The 25,053-nt window shown below is 39.1% G+C and overlaps 2 protein-coding genes across 2 annotated transcripts; both read left to right on the top strand.

The window, feature by feature from the left end:
• The first annotated feature begins 1,773 nt into the window (after positions 1 to 1,773).
• LOC143606789 (uncharacterized) lies at positions 1,774 to 2,643 on the top strand. Its single transcript, XM_077082439.1, has one exon. It carries the CDS (start codon positions 1,774 to 1,776, stop codon positions 2,641 to 2,643), a length of 870 nt encoding a protein of 289 aa, XP_076938554.1.
• Positions 2,644 to 17,709: 15,066 nt separating this feature from the next.
• LOC143606787 (cytochrome P450 93B2-like) lies at positions 17,710 to 20,384 on the top strand. The gene is made up of 2 exons (XM_077082438.1): positions 17,710 to 18,621; positions 19,681 to 20,384. The coding sequence occupies exons 1-2, from the start codon at positions 17,710 to 17,712 to the stop codon at positions 20,308 to 20,310; spliced, it is 1,542 nt and encodes a 513-aa protein (XP_076938553.1). The 3' UTR covers positions 20,311 to 20,384.
• The last annotated feature ends 4,669 nt before the right edge of the window (positions 20,385 to 25,053 follow it).

Genomic DNA, 25,053 nt, shown 5'->3' with positions numbered 1-25,053 from the left:
GGGAGGTAGTCAAGCCTTTGGGCTCCATTACCCTCCCTTTTAGCCTGAAGGAGGGCTGGAAGGTTCAAACCGTCCAGCTTCGGTTCTCGGTAGTTAGAGCTACTTCTAAATACAACATCATACTGGGGCGTCCTTGCATGAGAGCCCTCCGAGCTATTGCATCCACTGCGCATGGTTGCATCAAATTTCCAACCCCCGAAGGGGTAGCAACAATACGATCCTAAGCTGAGATTATAGCCAGCGTAGACCTGGAAGGAAAGTCAGAAAAGAAGCATGCGGGGACCGAAGAATGGGTCCTCAATGGGGAGTTCCCCGATCAGAAAGTTAAGATAGGAACCTCGTTAACAGATAAAGGGAAGGCGGGGCTGAAAGAACTATTGTTAATAAACATGGATATATTCGTATGGAGACATGAAGACATGATGGGGATCCCCCGAAACCAAGTTCAGCACAGCCTTAAAGAGTTCCATTGGATGGAACCTGTTAAGCAAAAGAAAAAAAATCTAGGGCCAGAAAAAAGCCAGGTTGTACCGAAGGAAACCCGGAAGTTATTACAAGCTGGAATAGTCAGAAGGGTAAAATACCCCCAGTGGATTTCCAACCCAGTGATGATAGCCAAAGCTGACAACAGTTGGCGAATGTGTATTGACTCCAAAGATCTAAACAAGGCTTGCCCAAAGGATGCATATCCGCTCCCCGAGGTGGAAAAGAAGATAGAATCTTTGGCAGAATATCCCCTAAGGTGCTTCTTGGATGCCTATAAGGGATACCATCAAGTGCAGATGGACCCCAAAGATGAGGAGAAGACAACTTTCTATACTGATGCCCTTCGGTTTGAAAAATGCAGGGGCCACGTACCAGCGCTTTATGGACCAGCTCTTTGAAGAGCAAAGGGATAGAAACGTAGAAATTTCCGTAGATGATCTGGTTGTAAAAAGCAAACACGAAGAGGGAATGCTGAGAGACATAAGAGAAACGTTTCAAACTCTAAGAAGAACCAATATGAAGCTAAATCCAGGAAAGTGCTCTTTCGGGGTAGAATAAGGGAAGTTTTTGGGGGTGTTGGTAACAAAAGGGGGGATTCAAGCCAATCCGGAGAAGGTGGAAGCAGTAATCCAAATGAAGTCCCCCAAAAACCTCAAAGAACTACAGAGGCCCAATGGGAGACTTGTGGCTCTTAACAGATTTCTTTCCAAAATAGCAGAGAGGACCTTACCCTTTATGGCTGTCTTAAGAAGAAGTACAAAGAAGAGCAAGTTCTGTTGGGATAGGGAAGCAGAGGAAGCTTTCCAGGAGTTGAAGAAGCACTTATGCCACCTCCCCACGATCGCAACACCTCAGCCAGGAGAGACATTGATATTGTATCTTTCCCAAGCATCGAAAACAATAAGCTGATGGTGGAAAGAGGAGAAACACAGGTACCCATATATTTCATAAGTCAAACATTGAAGGGACCGGAAGAAAGATACCTGCCGGTAGAAAAATTGGTATTGGCCTTGATTTACACAGCAAGGAAACTCCGGAGGTACTTCCAGGCGCACGTCGTGCGAGTACTCACCAACTAACCTTTGTAGCAAGTATCATCGAAATCCTAGGTCTTGGGCCGACTAACAAAGTGGGCAGTAGAGTTGGGGGATCATACACTCGAGTACCGACCAAGGATGTCCATAAAAGGACAAGTGCTAGCCGATTTTTTAGCAGACACGGAAGGGGGGGGGGGGTGGAGGATAATGAAAAAGGAGAAGAACAGGAGGCAGGGGTAAGGAGAAGGCAATGGTAAGGGATGAGGAACCTTGGTGGAAACTATACACGGACGGGGCCTCCAACGAGGAAGGAAGCCGGGCGGGGCTAATTTTAGTAAGCCCTGAAGGGATAGAGCTGACTTATGCAATACGTTTGAATTTCCCAAGCACGAACAACGAAGCAGAGTATGAGGCATTCTTGGCTGGGCTCAGGATCGCCAAGGGAATAAGAGTAAGAAAAGTGCAAGCTCACGTTGACTCACTTTTGGTAGCTAACCAAGTGGGAGGGACCTACGACGCTAGGGACCCGAAAATGAGAGAATACTTGAGAGTAACTCAAGAACTGATGAAGGAGTTCGAAGGAGCGGAAGTGATACACATCCCAAGGGGTTCGAATAAAAAAGCAAATGCTTTGAGTAAACTCGCAGCAGTAGCTTTTGATCATCTGGCGAAAGAGGTAAAAGTGGAAACCCTCAAGAAACCGTCAGTAATAGAAGCTATGGTAACCAACGTAGAAACCCAAAGAGAAAGTTGGATGACCCCCATCGTCGAGTACCTTCGGGAGGGGAAGGTTTATGAGGATAAAGAGGAAGAAAGGAAACTGAAGGTCAAAGCGTTACAGTATGAAATGATCGAAGGGAGTTTATACAGGAAGTCTTATTTGGGACCCTCCCTAAAGTGTATTAATGAGGAAGAGGCAGAATATGTGATAAGGGAAATACATGAGGGGATTTGCGGAATGTATATGGGAGCTAAAATGATTGTGGCACGGGCGATGAGAGCTGGGTACTACTGGCGAGCGATGTTCTTTAGTGCTGTCCAAGAGATACAAAAATGCGAGAGTTGCTGTAACACCGTGAAAATACCCCATCTAGTTTTGGGCCAAAAATGTAAATTTTAGAAGTTAAAGAGCTAAAAATGCCAAATCTGGAAGTAGAGGGACAGAAAATAGGAATTCTGAAACTTATGCAGCTTCGCGTATCGCGAAGATGCAAAGCACAACATCTTCGCGTATCGCGAAGTTGCTGGCACACATTTCAACGTTATCAAGTGACGTGGTGACACGTGGCAGCACCCGGTTGACATGCAAAATTGCGGCGCCGTACATGCAGTTTCGCGTATCGCGAACCGCCTTAGGCTGCATCTTCGCGTATCGCGAAGATGCAAAATTTCGGCTCTAAATAGGGCAGCTACAAATTTAGTCGTTTTCATCCCATTTTCAAACTCTTTTCACACACATAACCTAGGAAATCGTGCCAAGAGATTTCCGGGGTTCCGAGGGCTGTTCTCGAGAAGAAACGAGGTGTTGTTACGCTGCTGAACGAGCTGCTGATCTTGTAAACAAAGCACAAGCCGAAGTGCTTCTGATTTCTTAAGTTCTTAAGTTCCGCCTAGCCAATTAAGGTAGGATTAAGGTTAAGTTACTTTAAATAGATAGATATAACTTAGTTAAGGGTATCGTCGTTAAACTGTTAATATTTTCCAAGTAATGTTTTATAAAGCAAAAACGTTGCTTCCACGTGAAGTAATGTTACCAAAACTATTATTTTGACGGGCACGTAGTAACTGGAAGCGGGGGGGGGGGGGGGGTATCATTAGTAGACTCTTCTTGTCTAAGGAAAGCAATTCGTATACATCCCAATCAACCGCGGGACCCGTTTGCTTACCTGGAGAAGTTTGACAACGTGATATCGCGTGCTATTCCAAACGTCATATGTAAATTCAAAGTATTTTCATATAACGACTATAACTATACTAAGGTTAGGTCAGACCTAAGAGTCTGCTGATCAGACCTCGAGTCTGCTGAACTGAATCAGACTTCAAGTCTGTTGATCAGACCTCGAGTCTGCTGAACTGAATTAGACTTCAAGTCTGTTGAATAATACCAACTATATACTTATGCATACCTATTATGAATATAGGTTGATAGCATACTGAAGCTAAGGATTTTAATATCCCGACTGATAATATAAGGTGAACACGTTAACCTTTTACTGTCTGAACTGATTTTACTCTTGTAATAGACTAGTTGTTTATTACAAAGAGTCTGATAAATGATTGCATGAGATAAAACTCTAAAACCGTTATAATACAAAATAGATAATAAAAAGCAACTTAGACTGAATACACATGTGTCTGGATCTAAACATAACTGATAACTGGCATACAAAACCAAGTCAGTCATAACCAGTTCTCCATAAGGGTTACATAGTCTAGGGAAAAGTTGTCTCCGAACAGGGGCTATGTACTCGGGGAACCTTTGAATTGTGTGTATAGGGCAGTGGTACAAATCCCGGGAATGGACAGGCATTCCTGCTGAGATTGTGAACAGAAAACTATATTTGAATTTAACGACCGTTATAAACTGTTTTATCGAGTCAACGTTTCACCAGCACATAGCTGACGTGTTTTTCCCACCCTTGCAGGTAATTAGATGAAAATAGATGGTATACAAGGATTGGAGTCATAGAAGATCGCTCAAGATGGATCGTTTTTGAATACTTATAATTCCTTGTATTATTAATATCACTATTTTGTAAAACTGAAACTCGGGTGTTTAATTCCCGAGTAATTTTGATAATGTAAATTAATATTTTTAATATCTAAAGGCTTCCGCTAAAATGAACCCGCTACTCTGATATATTTACAAAACAGGTACCAACTGACAGTCACACTCCTAGGCCCTAGATTGGGGTGTGACAGGTTGGTATCAAAGCCATCGGTTTCAGCGAATTAGGTATTAATAAAAATTAGTACCTAAGCTTTAACCATTTATCTAATGAGTAGGGATAACTTATGATTGGTAGTCTACCTATCCCTAAGTTAATATATATGCAGATGTGGTATACAAATTATTACGGACAAAGACGTCGGGTTGCAAGGAGGTCAAATCCTGCCCTCGATGCCGAGCCGTCTGATAGATCTAGCACAAATTTTGGTCCTAGATGGCCAACTATAGCAGTAAACCCGACTGAACCGGTGTACACAAACCCAGCTGATCTGAATAACTTTAATAACCCGATGAATCCAAATCCGATGAATCAAATGAACCGATATCCTGTTGATCAAATCGATCCCTACCTGGCTTACGGAAGCCAACCAGTATATGCTTTGGGAAGCCCCGAAATGCCAATTGAAATATCAAGTGACACTTCAGAAAGTGTTCCGCTGACTGGTACCCTGAAATACTATCCATATGATATGGAAGTTCGGAGTAGAGTTAAACAGGAAACAAGTACTGAATCTTCTAGCTGGATGAATTGTCACTCCAACCAGCGTCTATGGCATTTTGGATCACAGACACCAGGTGCTCAAATTCTAGAAAGACCAACCCAAGGACTAATCCACTATTCTGAGGTTCCTGGTTTTCCACCATACTAAGGTCCTATACCAACTGAGACAGAACAAGAAAACGAGATACGGGAGGAGGCCCGTCTCATCGAGGAGTTTTATACAAACAACCTTCCCGATAAGGAAATGCAGGCGTATGTAGCATATCCTCACCTGTATCCAAGGGAAACCGCTTATCTTTTCCCTTCTGCATCCGCACCAGTAGGATATCCTAACCCTCCTAACTCAGTAATGGACGAACTAAGAAACGAGAGGGTTAAAAAGAAAAAGATAAGCAACAAGATCATCAAGAAGTGTGACAAAATGAAGAGCCTAGTTAAGAAATGGGCCAAGGATTAGGATTATATAAATAATGTTGTTTAAACATGTTGTATTTTTCTATCCTTTTGTACTGTTATGAATAAAAACCTGTGTTTTGTGTTTTAAATCCACGTATTTACGTGATTCACAGAATGTCTGAACAACAAGAAACCCGAGTAAGTCGAGGGAGTCAAGCTAACAAAGCGAAGACCCCTGAAAATAATAATAATTCAATCCCGGAAGAATATATTGGAGGCATACGTGATATGATAAAAGAAACTGTTTCCCCGCTAATCAAGGAAGCTGTAACTCCTCTAATAAAAATGGTGCAAGACCATACAACAAATTCAAAGAGTTTGGCCAAAACAAAATCAGTAAAACAAACGCAGCCAAGCCATAGTGTATCGGTACATTAAAAAAGAAAAGAGATTGAAAAGACAAAAGGTGAGAAGGAAAAGAAACAGGAAGGCTATGAAAGTTCCACTGCTGAACATATCCCGAGCAAAACAAAAAGGTAAAAATCAACAAGGGATGCACGTTTAATGATTTTCAAGTATAAACCAAAAGAATTCTATGGGGATAAAGGGGCAATAACAACGCTCCGTTGGATTGAGGAGATGGAATCTATAGTGATTATAATCAAATGCATCGAGGAGGAAAATATCCAGTACTCTTCTCAGATGTTCAAAGGAGAGGCGCTGGAGTGTTGGAATACGTTTATTGAGATCAAGGGAAGGAGTAACATGTATAACCTGTAATGGAAGACTTTTAAAGAATTAATTAAGCAAAGGTTTTGTCCCATTCATGAGGTAGATTAAATCCAAACTAAGCTTTGGAATCATAAAGTCATTGGTACGAATATCAAGGAATACAACACTAAATTCCTTGAGTATTGCCGACTTGTACCGCATTTGGTTACATCAGAGTATAACAAGGTGACGCGGTATATTTATGGGTTACCAAAAGAAATCCGTGATCATGTAAGATCACACATGGATGCTACCATCGAGTCCGTTATTGAATTAGCAGGGTATTTAATGGAAAGTATGATCAGAAATAAGGATGAAGAGAAGAAGAGGGAGAATGATGAGAAGAGAAGGTTTGAGAAAGGGAAGGAAAGGTCGAATGTGTTTAATCGGCCAATGTGTAAAAATTGTGGTAAGAAGCACGAGGGCAGATGTTTGAAGCCTACACCTAAGGTTGATGTACGCAAGTTTGATCCGTTTTCGACTTGCAATTTCTGTAAGAGGCCAGGACACAAGGAGGAAGATTGTAGGAAAAAGTTGATTGTTTGTTTTGAGTGTGGTGAAAAGGTTCACTTCAGTGCAGAATGCACGAAGAAGAAATAGTTAGCTGTAGGCGCCAGTGGTAGTGGTGCCAGGAATGAAGGGAAAAAAGGGAATGCCCGCGCTTTCATGCTTAACATTCAAAAGGCGGGAGAATTACCAGACGTGATTACTGGTACGTTCCTTATCAATAACGCTTATGCTAGAGTATTGTTTGATTCAGGAGCCAACCAAAGTTTTATAGATTATAAATTCTATGATCTATTAAATGAACCTCTAGCTAATTTAAATAAGCAATATGAGGTAGAAACGGCTAATGGATCTTTAATCAAAATATCTGAAGTATTAAGTAGTTATATTTCCTTAGCTGGACATGATATGCCAGTTCAATTATTACCTATGGAGTTAGCTGGCTTTGATGTTATTTTAGGAATGGATTGGTTAGCCACCAACCAAGCCCGAATATTATGTAATGAAAAGTCTATTGAAATTTTAACTCCAAATAGGAAGATTATCCGAATAGCTGGTGATAAGGATTCTGGTAGAATTGGAATTATTTCAAAAATAAAAGCAAGTCACTGTTTGGGTAAAGGTTGCTTAGCATTTATGGCTTATGTGACCAAGGAACCCGAATCTAAAAAAATAAAAGAGGTTCCAATTGTCTCAGAGTTTAAGGATGTATTTCCTGATGAGTTGCCTAGAATTCCACCGGATCGAGAAGTGGAATTCAAGATAGATTTAGTTCCGGGGACGGCTCCAATTGTTAAATCTCCTTATAGATTAGCACCAACTGAAATGAAAGAATTAAAGAAGCAATTGGATGAATTATTAGATAAGGGATTTATTCGACCGAGTTCTTCACCTTGGGGAGCTCCAATTCTGTTTGTAAAGAAGAAAGACGGATCCATGAGAATATGTGTCGACTACCGAGAATTGAATAAAGTAACAATCAAGAATCGATACCCACTTCCAAGAATAGATGATCTTTTCGATCAGTTACAAGGAGGAAGTTGTTTTTCCAAAATTGATTTAAGATCCGGGTATCATCAATTGAAAGTTGAAGAAGAAGATATATCCAAAACTGCATTTAGAACCCGATACGGACATTATGAGTTCACCGTTATGCCTTTCGGACTCACTAATGCTCCGACAGCATTTATGGATATGATGAACCAAATCTGTAAGCCATGTTTGGACAAATTTGTTATCGTGTTCATTGATGACATTCTAATATATTCCAAGACAAAAGAAGAACATCAAGCTCATTTGAAGACCATACCGGAAACGTTAAGGAAAGAAAAGTTGCATGCTAAATTTTCGAAGTGTGAATTCTGGCTGTCCGAAGTGCAATTTCTCGGACATATTGTTAATGAAAAAGGTATTCAAGTGGATCCGGCGAAAATAGAAGCCATTATGAAATGGGAGAAACCCAAGACTCCGACGCAAGTTCAAAGTTTTCCGGGGTTAGCCGGTTACTATAGAAGATTTATACAAAACTTTTCTAGAATAGCGGTTCCATTGACTTCATTAACCCGAAAATCTGTTAAATTTAAATGGGGACCGAAGCAAGAAGAGACATTCGAAACTCTTAAACAGAAATTAACAAATGCACCGGTCTTAGCCTTGCCTGAAGGGCAAGATAAATTCATTGTATATTGTGATGCTTCGCATACAGGAATGTGATGTGTTTTAATGCAAGGGAAAAGGGTAATTGCTTGTGCTTCACGACAGTTAAAAGTTCATGAAAAGAATTACACCACACATGATCTTGAACTTGGAGCTATAATTTTCGCGTTGAAATTATTTATATGGTATAAAGTTCACTGTCTATACTGATCACAAAAGTTTGATGCATATATTTGATCAGAAAGAGTTGAACATGAGACAGAGGCGATGGATGGAAACACTTAATGACTATGATTGTGAAATTGTTTATCATGAGGGTAAAGCTAACGTGGTGACTGACGCTTTAAGTAGAAAAGAGCACGAAAAGCCAAAAAGAGTACGAGCATTGAGGTTAGAACTCAAAATTGATCTATTAACTGAAATTAAGGAAGCTCAGAAGTTGGCACTAGAACAAGAGAATATAAAGGCCGAAAAAGAGAATGGTACGATAGATCAGCTAGTAAAAGGCGACGATGAAATACTCAGATTAGGGAAAACAATCTGGGTGCCGATGGTTGGAATTTTACGGGAGAAAATCTTAGAAGAAGCTCACAAATCCAAGTATATGATGCATCCGGGAAGTGACAAGATGTATCATAATCTTAAAGATGATTATTGGTGGATTGGAATGAAGAAAGAAACTGCTTTATATGTAGCAAAATGTTTAACATGTTCAAAGGTCAAAGCCGAGCATCAAAAGCCATTAGGTTTGTTGACACAACCTGAAATCCCAATCTGGAAATGGGACATGATTACCATGGATTTCATTATGATTACCTAAGATGTCACGACAAAATGATGCTATCTGGGTCATTATTGATAGATTGACCAAATCTGCTAATTTCATTCCTATCCAGGAAACATTTAGTATGGACAAGTTGGCACAGCCGTATGTGGAAAATATTGTATCATTACATGGTGTGCCATTATCAATTATATCCGATAGAGACAGTCAGTTTACCTCCAACTTTTGGAGAAGTTTTCAAAAAGCAATGGGTACGCGCTTAAATTTAAGTACTGCTTATCACCCACAAACAGATGGACAAAGTGAAAGGACAATTCAAACCTTAGAAGATATGCTTTGTGCTTAGGCCTGTAAACGAACCGAACGTTCGGTGAACTATTCGTGAACCGTTCGGCGGGAAGTTCGTTTATTAATAAACAAATGAACATGAACAAAAAAATTGTGTTCGTTTAATTAAATGAACGAACATGAACACATGTTACGTTTGTTCATTTATGTTCATGAACGTTCGTTTATGTCTGTTTATTTATGTTCGTTTATGTACTAATAGAAAAAATTAAATATTATCTAGATAGGTGATCTGCTTAAAGGTTTTATATTTGTTAATTTGTGTTCATTTAAGTGTTTTCATTTAAGTTCGTTTATGTTTGTTTGTGATCATTTACATTTGTTCATGTATGTTCGTTTATTTTTGTTTAGTTATGTTCGTTTATATTTTAAACAAACGAACACAAATGTCCCTTTTTAAATAAACGAACATGAGCGTAAATATTTGTTCGATTAAGTGTCCGTGTTCTTTTAAAGTTAAATGAACTAACACGAACACGTCCTTGTTCGTGTTCATTCGATTCGTTTACAGGCTTTCATTATTTACATTGAAGAATACATCGGTCTCAATGTCTAGGCTCTGCAGATTTTATTTGTGTTTGTTTGTGTTCGTGAACACATCAATTTCCTTAATAAACGAACACGAACACAAAATCTCGTTCGGTGAGTGTTCGTGAACCGTTCGTGAACACATTATTTTCTTAACGAACGAACATGAACAAGACCTTGTTCGTGTTCGTTCGGTTCGTTTACAGCCCTATGTGCTTGTGTTATAGATTTAGGTGGTAGTTGGGATACCCACCTATCTTTAATGGAGTTTTCATATAACAATAGTTATCACACAAGCATACAAATGGCTCCATGCGAAGCACTATACGGATGGAAATGTAGAACACCTGTATGTTGGTCTGAAATTGGTGATAATCAGTTATCGGGTCCCGTGATTGTTCAAAGAACAACTGACCAAGTGATTCAAATTCGAGAAAGATTGAAAGCAGCACGTGACAGACAGAAGAGTTATGCTGACGTAAGACGAAAACCGTTGGAATTCAAAGAAGGAGATAAAGTGTTGCTCAAAGTATCACCTTGGAAAGGTGTGACTCGTTTTGGAAAGAAAGGTAAGTTAAGTCCGCGTTTTGTTGGACCATTCAAGATTGTTGAAAGAATAGGTCCTGTGGCTTATCGCCTTGAGTTACCCGAAGAAATGCAAGGAATTCATGACGTGTTTCATGTATCGAATCTACGGAAATGTTTAGCTGATGAGACACTTGTTATGCCTCTAAAAGACGTACAAGTGAATAAGAACTCAAGTTTGTAGAGGAGCTGATACGGATTGAAGATAGTCAAACCAAGTTCCTGAAACGTAAAAGATTGAAATTGGTAAAGGTTAGATAGAATTCGCGGAGATGTCCGGAATTCACTTGGGAACTTGAATCCGAGATGAAGCGAAAATATCCACATCTCTTTACATAAATCTCGAGGATGAGATTTTTCTAAAGGTGGGGAGGATGTAACACCATGAAAACACACCATCTAGTTTTGGGCCAAAAATGTAAATTTTAGAAGTTAAAGGGCTAAAAATGCCGAATCTGGAAGTAGAGGGACTGAAAATTGAAATTCTGAAACTTATGCATCTTCGCGTGTCGCGAAGATGCAAAGCAGAACATCTTCGCGTATCGCGTAGTTGCTAGCACACATTTCAACGTTATCTAGTGACGTGGTGACACGTGGCAGCACCTGGTTGACATGCAAAATTGCGGCGCCATACATGCAGCTTCGCGTATCGCGAACCGCCTTAGGCTGCATCTTCGCGTATCACGAAGATGCAAAATTTCGGCTGTAAATAGGGCAGCTACGAATTCAGTCGTTTTCATCCCATTTTCAAACTCTTTTCACACACATAACCTAGGAAATCGTGCCAAGAGAGTTCTGGGGTTCTGAGGGCTGTTCTCGCGAAGAAACGAGGTGTTATTACGCTGCTGAACGAGCTGTTGATCTTGTAAACAAACCACAAGCCAAAATGCTGCTGATTTCTTAAGTTCTGCCTAGCCGATTAAGGTAGGATTAAGGTTAAGTTAATTTACTAGTTACTTTAAATACATAGATATAACTTAGTTAAGGGTATAGTCGTTAAACTGTTAATATTTTCCAAGTAATGTTTTATAAAGCAAAAACGTTGCTTCCACGTGAAGTAATGTTACCAAAACTATTATTTTGACGGGCACGTAGTAACTGGAAGGGGGAGGGTATCATTAGTAGACTCTTCTTGTCTAAGGAAAGCAATTCGTATACATCCCAATCAACCGCGGGACCCGTTTGCTTACCTGAAGAAGTTTGACAACGTGATATCCTTTATTAGGCCAAAGCGTGCTATTCCAAACGTCATATGTAAATTCAAAGTATTTTCATATAACGACTATAACTATACTAAGGTTAAGTCAGACCTAAGAGTCTACTGATCAGACCTCGAGTCTGCTGAACTGAATCAGACTTCAAGTCTGCTGATCAGACCTCGAGTCTGCTGAACTGAATTAGACTTCAAGTCTGTTGAATAATACCAACTAGATACTTATGCATACCTATTATAAAAATATAGGTTGATAGCATACTGAAGCTAAGGATTTTGATATCCCGACTGATAATATAAGGTGAACACGTTAACCTTTTACTGTCTGAACTGATTTTACTCTTGTAATAGACTAGTTGTTTATTACAAAGAGTCTGATAAATGATTGAATGAGATAAAATCTCTAAAATCGTTATAATACAAAATAGATAATAAAAAGCAACTTAGACTGAATACACATGTGTCTGGATCTAAACATAACTGATAACTGGCATACAAAACCAAGTCAGTCATAACCAGTTCTCCAAAAGGGTTACATAGTCTAGGGAAAAGTTGTCTCCGAACAGGGGCTATGTACTCGGGGAACCTTTGAATTGTGTGTGTAGGGCAGTGGTACAAATCCCGGGAATGGACAGGCATTCCTGCTGAGATTGTGAACAGAAAACTATATTTGTATTTAACGACCGTTATAAACTGTTTTATCGAGTCAACGTTTCACCAGCACATAGCTGATGTGTTTTTCCCACCCTTGCAGGTAATTAGATGAAAATAGATGGTATACAAGGATTGGAGTCATAGAAGATCGCTCAAGATAGATCGTTTTTGAATACTTATAAATCCTTGTATTATTAATATCACTATTTTGTAAAACTGAAACTCGGGTGTTTAATTCCCGAGTAATTTTGATAATGTAAATTAAAATTTTTAATATTTAAAGGCTTCCGCTAAAATGAACCCGCTACTCTGATATATTTACAAAACAGGTACCAACAGACAGTCACACTCCTAGGCCCTAGATTGGGGTGTGACAGTTGCCAGATACATGCACCGGTGGGAAGAAAACCAAAATCAGCACTAGTCCCAGTAAGCTCCTCGTGGCCATTCCAGAAGTGGGGGGTGGACATTGTGGGACCCTTTCCGGAGGGAACAGGAAGGGCAAAATTTTTGGTGGTAGCAATCGACTACTTCACAAAATGGGTGGAAGCTAAGCCGCTAACTATCACAAGTGAGCAGATCAAGAGGTTTGTATGGGAAAACATTGTTTGCATGTTTGGGCTACCATACGCCATAGTAAGTGACAACGGGAAGCAATTCGCCAACAACCCGTTCAGGGAATGGTGCCTGCAATTGAAGATCAAACAAACGTTCACGTCAGTAGCCCACCCCCAATCCAATGGCCAAGTAGAAAGAGCAAACCAAAGTGTGGTAGAAGGAGTCAAGGCAAGAATGGGAAGAGAAAAGGGAACGTGGTAGAAGAATTGTCTCATGTCTTATGGGCACACAGAACAATGCCTAAAATGAGCAACGGGGAAACGCCTTTCAGCCTAACGTATGGAACAGAAGCTATGATCCATGTGGAGATCGGGGTACCAACCCGGCAAACTCTGCAAGGAGAAGGGAGAGTGGAGGAAGATTTAAGGTTGAACCTGAATCTGGCGGAGGAAAGGAGGGAGGAGGCAGCAAGACGGGAGGTGGAATACAAGAAAAATATCGAAAGGTGTTACAACGCAAGAGTCAGGGAGTTAAAATTCAAAAAAGGGGATTGGGTGTTAAGAGAAAATGAGGAAAGTAGAAAGGAAGATCAGGGAAAACTGGGGCCTAAATGGGAGGGGCCCTATCAAGTTATCTGGGCCGGAGACAAAGGGGCCTACAGATTGGCAGATTCGGTAGGGAAGGAGGCACCCAGGACCTGGAATTCAATGCAACTTCGAAAGTACTACGCATAAAGGCATAAGCAAAAAGTTTAAGGATCAAACAATAACCTCTCTGTGAGGAAAAAACAAGAAAGTCTAAATTGTATTTTTTGTAACCATGATGTAAACATGATCCTAATGCAAGAAAGTGCTTTATTATGCAAAACAATGAGTCCGTCTCATTAAAAGACAATAAGTATGACACACGAGTCTGTCTCGTATATACTCACGCAACGCTCCCAGAAGGGGAAGGCCTCGCCGGTAGGCTAAATGGTTAACCAAACAAACATAAAATCAAAATGCTAAGAAAAACGCAAAAGCATATGCATACACATCCACGTACAAAGACATACAAAGTCCAAATCCGCCCACACAGGGGCAAACAGTGGTACCATTGTCTAAAAGCACACAAACAAACCAACACAAAGTTTACTTGTTCAAAACAAACCATCAAAAGAAAAACCTACGGCAAAGGGGAGGGAGGATCAATGATAGAGGCAAGAGCTTGGATGTCCGCAATAGAGATCTCAGGTTTTGATGTCACTTGAGTAATAATGGGAGGACGTGAGAGGTAAGGGCCACAAAGGCCTCCTGAGCTTCCACCTCAGCAGTAGGGAAATAGGAAGGAGCCTCCTGCAGAGGAATACCGTGAGAGGAATGTTCATACCCTGCCCGAAGCCCATTTTGAAAACCAGAAGAAAACACCACCCGATTGATATTGTCCCAGATCGCCAAGGTCTCCTTACAACTTAAAGCCTGGTCATATACCTGTTTAAAACCTCGGGAAACTAGCCACTTTCGATCGTCATCATGCTTTGAAACAACCTCCTGAAGACGGGAGCACTCTCCCCTCAGCCACTCGATCTCCTTCGACAAGCTTTCAACTTTCTGTTCCCCTTGACTCTTGACAACCTCTAGCTGCTGCAAAGTGGATTGATGCTCAGAGCGTTCATGATCAAGCAGATTCTCCAGCTCATGTATCCACACGAGAGGGGGACTCTCTTCAAACTACAATACAAGGCAAAAAGTAAGCAAAAAAAAAAAAGGAGAAGAAATAGAGAAAAGGGAGAAGCAAACCTCTGAGATCTTGATCTGGGTGTCAAGAAGCGAAGATTGAACAGCATCAAACTCAGCAACTTTCTCCTGGACAAGCTGAAGGGAGGCAGTCAAGTCAGAGATGCTTGTTAGAAGACTCCAGAGCAGCTTTCAACCCAGGAACCTCCAAACTTTGCTCCTCAACCACATTCACTCTCTTTCGCATTTCCCCAACCCGTCGGACATAACCTTCAACAGACTTTTTTAGACTCGCAACCTCCTCCTGACTGTCGTGGTAGGCCACATTAACATCAACAAATCCCTGACCAAGAGCAGTGCCCAACACTAAAGTACGATACAGATAGGTACCAAATTCCCCAACCAAAAAATCCGGTAACATGGTTTGCACATGAGCTTGATCGACGGGGGGGATAACACACGTAAGGAATTTGTGGGCAAGGTGAAGGGTATTAACAGAGGAATCCACCGTCAAAGACCATTTTGGGACAAAAACGTCAGCGGGGGGAGGCACACCTGAGGAAGGATTCGAAGAGCCTTCAGGAGCTATAGGAGTTTTGCCTTTGGGATCTGCCTCAGTTACAACAGGGTCTTTACTTGTGAAAACGGGAGCGGCAATAGGGTCGGGGGTCGCATCAAAAACCTTGAAGGAAAAATCATCGTCAAGATCCACAACCTCATGAGCAGAAGAGGAGCATTGACCAGCAGAGCCAAGATAAGAACGTTTGGAGTTTCGTAAGCGACTCTTTAATGAAGAATAAAAAAGGTTAGACACAACATTCTTGCGTTTAAGTGACTCCTGGGCAGCAACAGATGAAAATCCGGGAGCCACTGAATCAGAAGAGGCATCAGCAGCACGAACAGTTTGGGTAGAACCATCAACAGGTCTAGGGAGGGTAACAAACTTAGCACCCTTCACAGGACATTTCTGAAGAATCTCCATCAAATCCATCTCTATGAAAAATAATAAAAATAAATAAATGACAAAACAAACGAAGACCAAAAACAAGAAATAAGACAACGTGAGGCCAAAAAGAAGGAGATAAGGAGTCACCAACCTCAGTCTCCGTCAAACATAGCCGGACGTGGCAACGGATTCGGCCAAATCTGACTAAGTCCTGCCATGTACAGCAAAGGCTCAGGATATGTAGCGGCCTCAATAGGATTTTTAACTAACAACTTATAAAGCGAGTCATGAGCAGTAGGAAAGCCATGGGCAGGATCATCGATGTGAGAACCAAGATGACGGCGACGAGTAAGACTGGGGGCGAAAGAGGAAGAAACAAAGAAAAAGTCATTCTTCCACTCCCGAGGATAGAACCCGGAAGGGATATAAGATGTGCAAGGGGGATGTTTATTACCGGCCCTCCGTTCGAAAGTGAACCAATCACCGTCAGCCTTCAAATGATAAAAACGGCGAAACAAGGTAACAGAGGCATGGCTGCCAAGAGCACGACAAGCAACCTTAAAATGAGTCACTTGAAGAAAACCTAGGGGATGGACTTGGGAAAAGAACAAGCGATGGTGTTTTAATAGGGCAATCTGAAATTCAGTTAGCGGGTAACGGATGTTTGCAAACTCAAGGTTTTTGGCATATAAAGCAATGAACCCAGGACGACTACAAGCAGTTTCGTCCGGCCCAGGAAGGGTGGGGGATAAAGACAAAGGGATATGGTAAGTTGAACACAGGGAAGCCATTCTGACAGAGGACATGGTTGAGACAATGGTAGAATCGCGACTCATAATGAAGCAAAAAAAAGAAGACAAACCTGGGCGGAAGTGAAGAAGTTCACCGGAAAAACTTAGGAGGAGAGAGTTGGAAGAGAGAGGCCAATAATGGTGAAGTGATAAGATGGGACAGTTATTATGAGCATTGGGAAAGTAAAACCGTCAAAAAATTCAAAATGAAGGATGGGCCAGAGAAAGGGCCGATTAATTACTGGGCCAAACCTTCTGGGCCAAAAAAGAATTTAACATAGGCACATTAAAAGCAGGCCAATAGAAGAAGAAGCCCAAGGATAAAGTAGCAAACCGGGGGTAAAGGAGAACAAGTTGAGTCTATAGTCCTTGTCATAAATAACAAAGACAATAGACTGGGGGGACTTGAAGAGCCTACCCATAAGACAGGCCCATGGGCAGACCTCAGCCCAGTAACTCAAGCAAGGCCCAACAAGGATATACCCAATGGCACAAAAGGTTCTAGAAGAAGGCTTGGAGGGAAAATGGTTTGCGAGGGAAACGCATGCAACATGTCCGATCGGTGGGTGGCCCGAGACATGCATGATCCGGGATAGGGGATAGTAACCAGGAGATAAAGATCTTCAAAGGAAGCAAGGCCCAGGGGAAAGAAGAGTGGACCAAAGGACCTAGCCGGAAGTCATGAACCGTAGGTCTTTGTATATACACGTTCTCCTCTATAAATAAAGAGGAGATGACATTTGTAAAACCATTCACGAAATACATACAAAACATACCACACACACACATACATTGATCCCATTCTTGTAATCGTTAGGAGCCTTCCCCGATCAACCGGAATAGATCCAACAGGTCTCAACTCTCAAGGATTGAAATTTGAAATGGCTTCATTTTTAAAAGATATGCTCGGCCTTATTTTGGAAGGATGCAAATGTAGACCCAATCAAGTTATTAAAAACGTTCTTTATATTTATTTAGTGAGGAGTACCATATTAAATAATGTCTGGAATTATAATTGAAGAATCTAGTTTTGTACCCTTCCTCTTAATAATTCTATTTCTATATCAATATTAGTTGAAGAAGCCGGCAAGAGATCAACGTTGAAGAAGCCGGCGTTGACTGGATGCTAGTTTTCATCTTATTTCTATATCAATATTAGTTGAAGAAGCCGGCAAGAGATCAACGTTGAAGAAGCCGGCGTTGACTGGATGCTAGTTTTCATCTTATAAATAAATGAAACAAGATCGAGCTCCCCTGTGCTATCACATCTTAGTATCTTACCATGAATACACTAGAAGTGGTCCAATGTGTTTTTCCAGCAGTAATTGCCTTAGTCTTCCTCTCCTCACTCTTCCACTTTTTATCCTCCAAAAGAAAGCCAAACCATCGTCTCCCACCAAGCCCACCATCGTTACCAATTATCGGCCACCTACACCACCTCGGCCCCCTCATCCACCAGTCGTTCCACCGCCTCTCCGCCCGCTGCGGCCCCCTAATCCACCTCCGTCTCGGTTCAGTGTCGTGTATCATCGTGGACACTCCCGAACTAGCCCAAGAACTGCTCCAAAAACATGACCTCGCCTTCTCTTATAGAGAACACACATTAGCCATTGACCATATTACTTACGGTGTTGCCTTTGCATTCGCACCCTATGGGCCGTACTGGAGATTTGTAAAGAAAATATCGACGGTTGAGCTTCTAGGAAGCCAGAATCTAGGCCATTTCCTTCCTATTCGAACCCGTGAAATACACGAGCTTTTACGAACGTTAACGGTTAAAGCGAAACGAAATGAGAGTGTGAATATGACAAATGAGTTGTTGAAGATTTCAAGCAATGTTATATGCCAAATGATGATGGGTATTGGATACTCTCTGAATAGAAGTGAAGCAGAAGAAGTAAAAAATCTTGTACGGGAAGTGACAAAGATATTTGGAGAGTTTAATGTTTCGGATTTTATATGGTTTTGCAGGAAGTTAGATTTGCAAGGGTTTAAGAAGAGGTACGAGGATATACGTACAAGGTATGATGCTTTGCTTGAAAAGATCATATCTCAAAGGGAAGAAGTGAGAAGAAAAGAAGGGAAGGGAAAAGATGGCAAAGGCAGAGATTTTCTAGACTTGTTGCTGGATGTTTTGGAGGATGAGAAAGCTGAGATCAAGATTACCAGAAACCACATCAAAGCCTTGATTTTGGTAACTTTAATCGCAACTTGCTATTTTTAAAACATATTAGTTGGATTTTATTTTTTAAATTAGACCTGTTTGTTCTAATTGATTCGTGTGCTGCTAGTTGATACCTACAAGTCCTCTTTTAGTAAAAAAAAAAGTTTTATTGAACCTTTTTTAACATGCTTCTAATTTCTAAAATCACATATTATTTTTATTTTTGAAGAAACTATATTTAAACTATATTAAATTTCAAATCTCTCCTAACTCACAAATCTACCATTCTTTTTATTTGAGCCTTATTTGTTAATACTACGTGGATTACGGGTTTAACTTTAGTGGTTATAATGTATATGCTCATGTTGTTTGTACAAAGAACAAACTGACGTATAAATCCTATGCATACTCGCAAGAAGTTACTTTACAAAGAGTGCATGGTTGATTTATGTTTGCGGGTTGATGGGTACAACTTGACACAAACTTGAAAGTTGTGTCAAGATGACAAGATATGGCCCCAAACAAGAACCGAATATTCAAGGGCTGACACTAGTCCGAGTAGTCCGAGCTGTTTAGATAGGTTTGTGGGTTTGGCCCGGACAATCAAGTGTCGGTAACGAACCAAGTAGATACCGACTGAAACTAATTATTTTCCTCTACATTGATAGGTCTCCCGCCGCAATGTGCAGGGCGAACCACTAGATATTCTTCAATTTTCAAATTGTGCCTAAAAATACCCTACTAGTTTCTCTTATTGCTTAAAACACATTTAGAAAACTAAAATAAAAAAATAAATTAGTTTAATGGGCCAACAAACACAAACCATTTCGATTAACATGCTCGTGGGTTTGAAACAAAACTGACCTGAACCCGTTAAGATGAATCCACACTCATTTCTCTTATGGCCATATATTCTTCACGGGCATTTATTGTAAAAAATTAACTTTTCTTACTATTTAGGTTTTTATGTGTGTTTTTTTAAAGAATTTTCTTTTCCCAAGATTGTACTATTTATGACAATATTCACTACTTTAAGATTATAAAAAGGAATCTGAAGAACTCTAATTACTCAATTAACTTGTTTTGTAGGACTTTATTACAGCCGGAACGGATACATCAGCCGCAATCATCGAATGGACATTAGTTGAACTTATTAATAACCCTAAAGTAGCGGAAAAAGCAAGACAAGAGATTGACGCAGTCATCGGAAACACGAGGTTAGTTGATGAGTCGGATGCACCGAACCTTCCATACATTCAAGCAATCATAAAAGAATCCTTTCGACTTCATCCACCAATTCCAATGCTGATACGACGGTCAAATGAAATTGTGAGTGTTAAAGCTGGGTACGACATCCCTGCTGACTCCTTGTTATTTGTTAATATTTGGTCAATTGGAAGAAACCCAAAGTACTGGGAAAACCCATTGGAGTTCAAACCTGATAGGTTTTTAGAAGGTGGTGTTCTTAAAGCCTCATTAGATATTAGGGGGCAAAATTTTCAACTTTTGCCTTTTGGAAGTGGAAGGAGAAGTTGTCCTGGCATAAATATGGCTATGAGACAACTCCCGGTGATGATTTCCGCACTCGTACAATGCTTTGAATGGAATGTAAAAGATAAACAAATGTTGAGTATGGATGAACGGGGCGGACTCACTGCTCCGAGGGCATTGGATCTGGTCTGTTTCCCCTCCCTTCGCAAAAACTCTCCTCAAATCTGACGTTTACTTTAGCAAAACTGTTATTTTACCGACGAAATGATGATAGATATGATTCTTGGTGATAATATATTGTTTATAATGTTAAATAGTGGTGCCGGTGCCAATGCTTAATGGCTCCATAAATGCTAGTGATTGTATCTTACTTATATATATATAATAATATTATGTGTTTTGAGTATGTGAAAATTGCTGGGGATCGACTTCATAATAAGTTCAAAAATGAAGTTTTGAACAAACCAAACAAATACCCGATAGAGTTCTTATATATATGTTGGTACAATTAACCGTAAACTCCACAATTAGAAAATTAAATTATTTTTTATTTTTATTTAAAAGCATTATACATATAAATAAAAAGCAAATAAAAATTAAAAATATGCTAACTAATCCCGACGACATGTCGTCGGGATAAGCTTCCTGAAATATTTTGAAAATAATTTAACTTATGCGCCTAAATGAAATTTACCCGCTATTATTTTTGTGGAGTGCTATCCCGACAACATGTCGTCGGGAAAAGTCACGATCCGTGTGATCAATTGAAAATGCTTTATGGCCCTTGATTAATTTTGATCCAATGGCTAGCAACATTCCTTCTTTCACCATCTTCTCCATTTCAATAATAAATCTCCATCATCTATCCATTTACTTAATTAACACCAAACCCTCCATCAACCATCATCTTCAACTTGCAACAATTAAATCTAGATCGCCTTCAACCACTACCGTCACCTTCAACGACCACCATCAAACGCCACCGTCAACATCTCTGCCTCCGTCTTGCCACTATTAAGAACTCCTTCAAACTACCACCATCAAGATCTCCTTAGTTTTTATATTTCATTTTTGAAGTTCTTCGTATCTCGTGTTTGTATGTAATTTGTAATACCGATTTAATGAGAAATAAATTGTTTTGTTGTTAATAACTTTGTTGTTTGGATGTTATGTTTGACATTGCGTTGTATCTCGCATTTGTTACATTTTAAGTCTCGAAACTCATCCCCGGAAAGTTCTCCGGCGAGGCATTAGCAGCAAACTTTAATGATGCTATTTACCTATGCCGACGACATGTCGTCGACGGTATAGGTTTTTTATTTTTTTTTATTATTAACCCTTTTCGTTTTATAAACAAATAAATGATTTTTTTTTAAATATTTTATGTAATTTTTTCCGACGACATGTTGTCGGGATAGAGTTTAAATATTATTTTCTTCATTTATTTATACCAACTAGATGTCGTCGATATAGATAAAGAAATAAAATAGTATTAAAAATCTATCCCAACAACATATCGTCGGCATAGATAAAGAAATAAAATAATATTTATATTCTATCCCGACAACATGTCGTCGGTATAGATAAATAAATAAAATAATATTTAAATTCTATCCTGACAACATGTCGTCGGCATAGATAAATGAATATTATATTATTATAATTATAAAATATTTTTTATGTTTTTTATTAAAAATAAAATATTTTCTTCAAAAAGTTTTTGTAATATTTATCCCGACGACATGTAGTCGGGATAAGTATTTATGTTATTTTTCGGGACGAAGCTATACCAACTACACTATTCCCGATAACATGTTGTCGGGATAAGTATTTTTGATTTGTACCAACTACATGTTATCGGGAAAAATTCAAAAATCGTTGTCTGGATAGACCAAAATTCTTGTAGTGTTTGTTAGTCGGCTCTCTTAGTTGCCCTCTTTCTTTTTTAATAATATCGGCCTTTAAGAAAAATAAAAAACTTATCCTCTTTCTATTTTAGTCATAGAAAGTCAAACCATTTAAACCTAAACTAAATCAAATAAAGGGCAACTACCATCCACCATCTGTTTCCATTGTACGTATTCATTTTCTTTGACGTTATCATCCTTGAAAATAAAGATACAAACAAACGTAAGAAATTCAAAACTTGAAACAGGAAGTTGACTATAATGAGAAGTTAAAAGTACCGGAAGGGAAGAAGAGTTAATGTACACATTGCCTGGCCTTTTAATAAACAAGTTTTTTTTTCCCTCTTTAATAACAGAGTTTTATAAATAATCACTTATTATTGTAAATGTTGTTATAGTAAAACTCTATTATTATGGAATATGGATCAGTCCAGTGTAGTAAAAATCTCGGCTAGACGCCGATTAATCTCCGATTGATCACTAGTTGCTAGCCCACCGACTTCTTGTTAATTAATTCTCATTTGTCAAAAATCGGTCAAAATTGAAAATTTTATACATAAAATTTGGAATTTCTATGTATACCTGAATATTTACATATGAATTCCAATTCAATTAATCTCGACTAATCTCGGTTAATCGCTAGTCCATACCCTACCACCCGACTAGCGCCTAGCAATTTTTACAACGCTTGATCAATCTATAGGAAAAATAGTGTTAATTTGTCAAATACTTAAATATGCCTATTAATTATCTATATATTATACCAACTCACGATTATTATTTTCTAATTCTTTCCAAAATTTCTAGTAGCCAGCTTACGTACTTGGTGACATGATCACTATGTTGGCAAAACTGGTTCAAACCAACAACCAAACTAAATCAATGACATTAAGTCGGTTTTAGATTCTAGTGTGTTCTGGACAAAGGATCTTTATGAATTTTTCTTTTTTCGGTTGAGGTGGATATATATTTAAACTTTATAAACCATAATAAACCGGCTATCTTCAATGGTCAGATCTTTAGGTTATAAGACTGGCTTCTCAAAACTAGATAACGTTACACATACTATATAAGTTGAAGTATATGTACATATCCAACTAACTAAAACAAAGTATGAAACTATTTATCTTCTAGTGTTAGCTTACATTATGTTTGAAGGAATATAAAGTCTCTGATAACCAAAGTATAGAGTTTAAAATGGTAAATAAAAGTATAAAACCAATGTTTACATAACTGGATCGGACAGTGAACCGGTCAGACCGGCCAAACAATTTTTCCTCAAAAACGACAGTTTGGACATGAAAAAAGTTTTTTATTAAAAAAAATTATATTTTTCATAATAAAGCGGTTCAACCGGTCCGGTTATCCGGTCAGACCGGTGAACCGGATTGGACCGGCCGGTTTTTTAGGAACCGAACGAACTGTATAGAACCGGACCGGTTGGTGGTCCGGATCCAGGCCGGTCCGGTGCGATCTTAATATTGAATAAAATATTAAATAGGATTTTGGATAATTATATATAAAAATTAAGTCCAACTATTGGTTGTTTCAAATGGACACGATTCGAAAAGACTCAATCAGACCTGTTAATTATCTAATAAGTTTTTGGTCGGATTAATCGATTCAATCTGATCTTGAGAACAGCTAGGTTTAACGTTGACCGGACATTACCAATTTAGTTTCGCTACAAATTTAGGTTTCAAACATACTTTTAGCTTTCTCGTCTATTCATAAATGTCTCCTCTACATCTTCAAAATTTTGTGTTATAGACATTATTTTGATAGCTTAATACTTTACAAATCTAAACCAGAGGAACCTAGTTTAATACCTTCAAACTTTTGTGTTATAGACATTATTTTGATTGCTTAATACCTTCAAAGTGGGAGGAAGGCAAGAGGTGTGTGGTCGGCCGGAAAAGCAGCAGGCAGCGGTGGTGGTCGAAGAACGGCGGTGGTATGGTGGCTGTGTGCAGTGTGCGTGAGTTTGAAGAAGGGAGAGAGGCAGCGTGGTACTATGTGTTTTAGTAAAACCCTAAATTGATACAAGGCCATAAGGCTGAATTGGAAAACAAAAAGCTTTTTTAGGAAAAAAAAACACATGCCAACTGGAATTGAATCCATGATCTTAAGTTCACAAAGCCAACTTTTTACTAGCTAGACCTGAACTTACAATATAAATAGGGTGATTTCTTTCTAATTTTTAAGGGGGTTTCTCTAATATTATATATATATATATAGGGTTATGTTATAATAGGAAGTATACTTTTTGTAGGAAGGATAAGAAGTAATCTTGTCCATTGATTTTGAATATGAAGGGTTGAGATTAGCTTAGGGGGAAATTAACTGTGAACACAAGGTAAAGGGCATAAAAGGAATAACGCATTTGTTGACTTTCACTCTCCACATGCAAGGCACATGCCAAATTCCCTCATCATTTTAAAACGTCCATAACTTTTTTTTACGACGTTTTTATTGAAAAACAAATTTACCATAATAACGAGTGTCTTTTTATCTTTTATATGAGTACTATATTGTAATATAAAAATTAAAAAAAAAATTAGTGGGTTTTTTACAAATTGTGTTTTACCGAATTGTGTTTTACAAAATTGTGTTATACAATAGTATTTTTCATTGTGTTTTTTTTTTATTGTGTTTTTTACATTGTGTTATTTACATTGTGTCATACAATTGTATTTTTTATTGTGTTTTTATCATTGTGTTTTTTTTTCATAGTGTATTTTTCCGTTGTGTTTTTTTCATTGTGTTTTTCGGACTTTTCTGGCGAGGTGGTGGGTGACGGTTGTGGTGGCGGTGGGCGGTGTAGTGGTGGTGGTTGTAAGAGATGAGTGAAGATGTAATTGGGTTTTATGTAAGTGGGTTTTTGAAATTAATTTAAGTAGGTTTTGATATTAAAAAATTAGACTAAAATACCCTCCTTCCTAGCCTTCTTAAAAAAATCAAACTTCTTATTTGAATCTAACCCAATATATATAAGTACACTGTTATTTTTTGAAACTCGATGGGTTTCGAAGAACCACCCATTTACCATATAGATCCGCCCTTG

Source organism: Bidens hawaiensis, unplaced genomic scaffold (genome assembly GCF_021521415.1).
Source record: "Bidens hawaiensis isolate Kalapana, Puna unplaced genomic scaffold, B.hawaiensis_p1.1 tig00077174_1, whole genome shotgun sequence".
Lineage (NCBI taxonomy): Eukaryota > Viridiplantae > Streptophyta > Magnoliopsida > Asterales > Asteraceae > Bidens > Bidens hawaiensis.
This window is presented reverse-complemented; position numbering and strand designations above follow the sequence as displayed.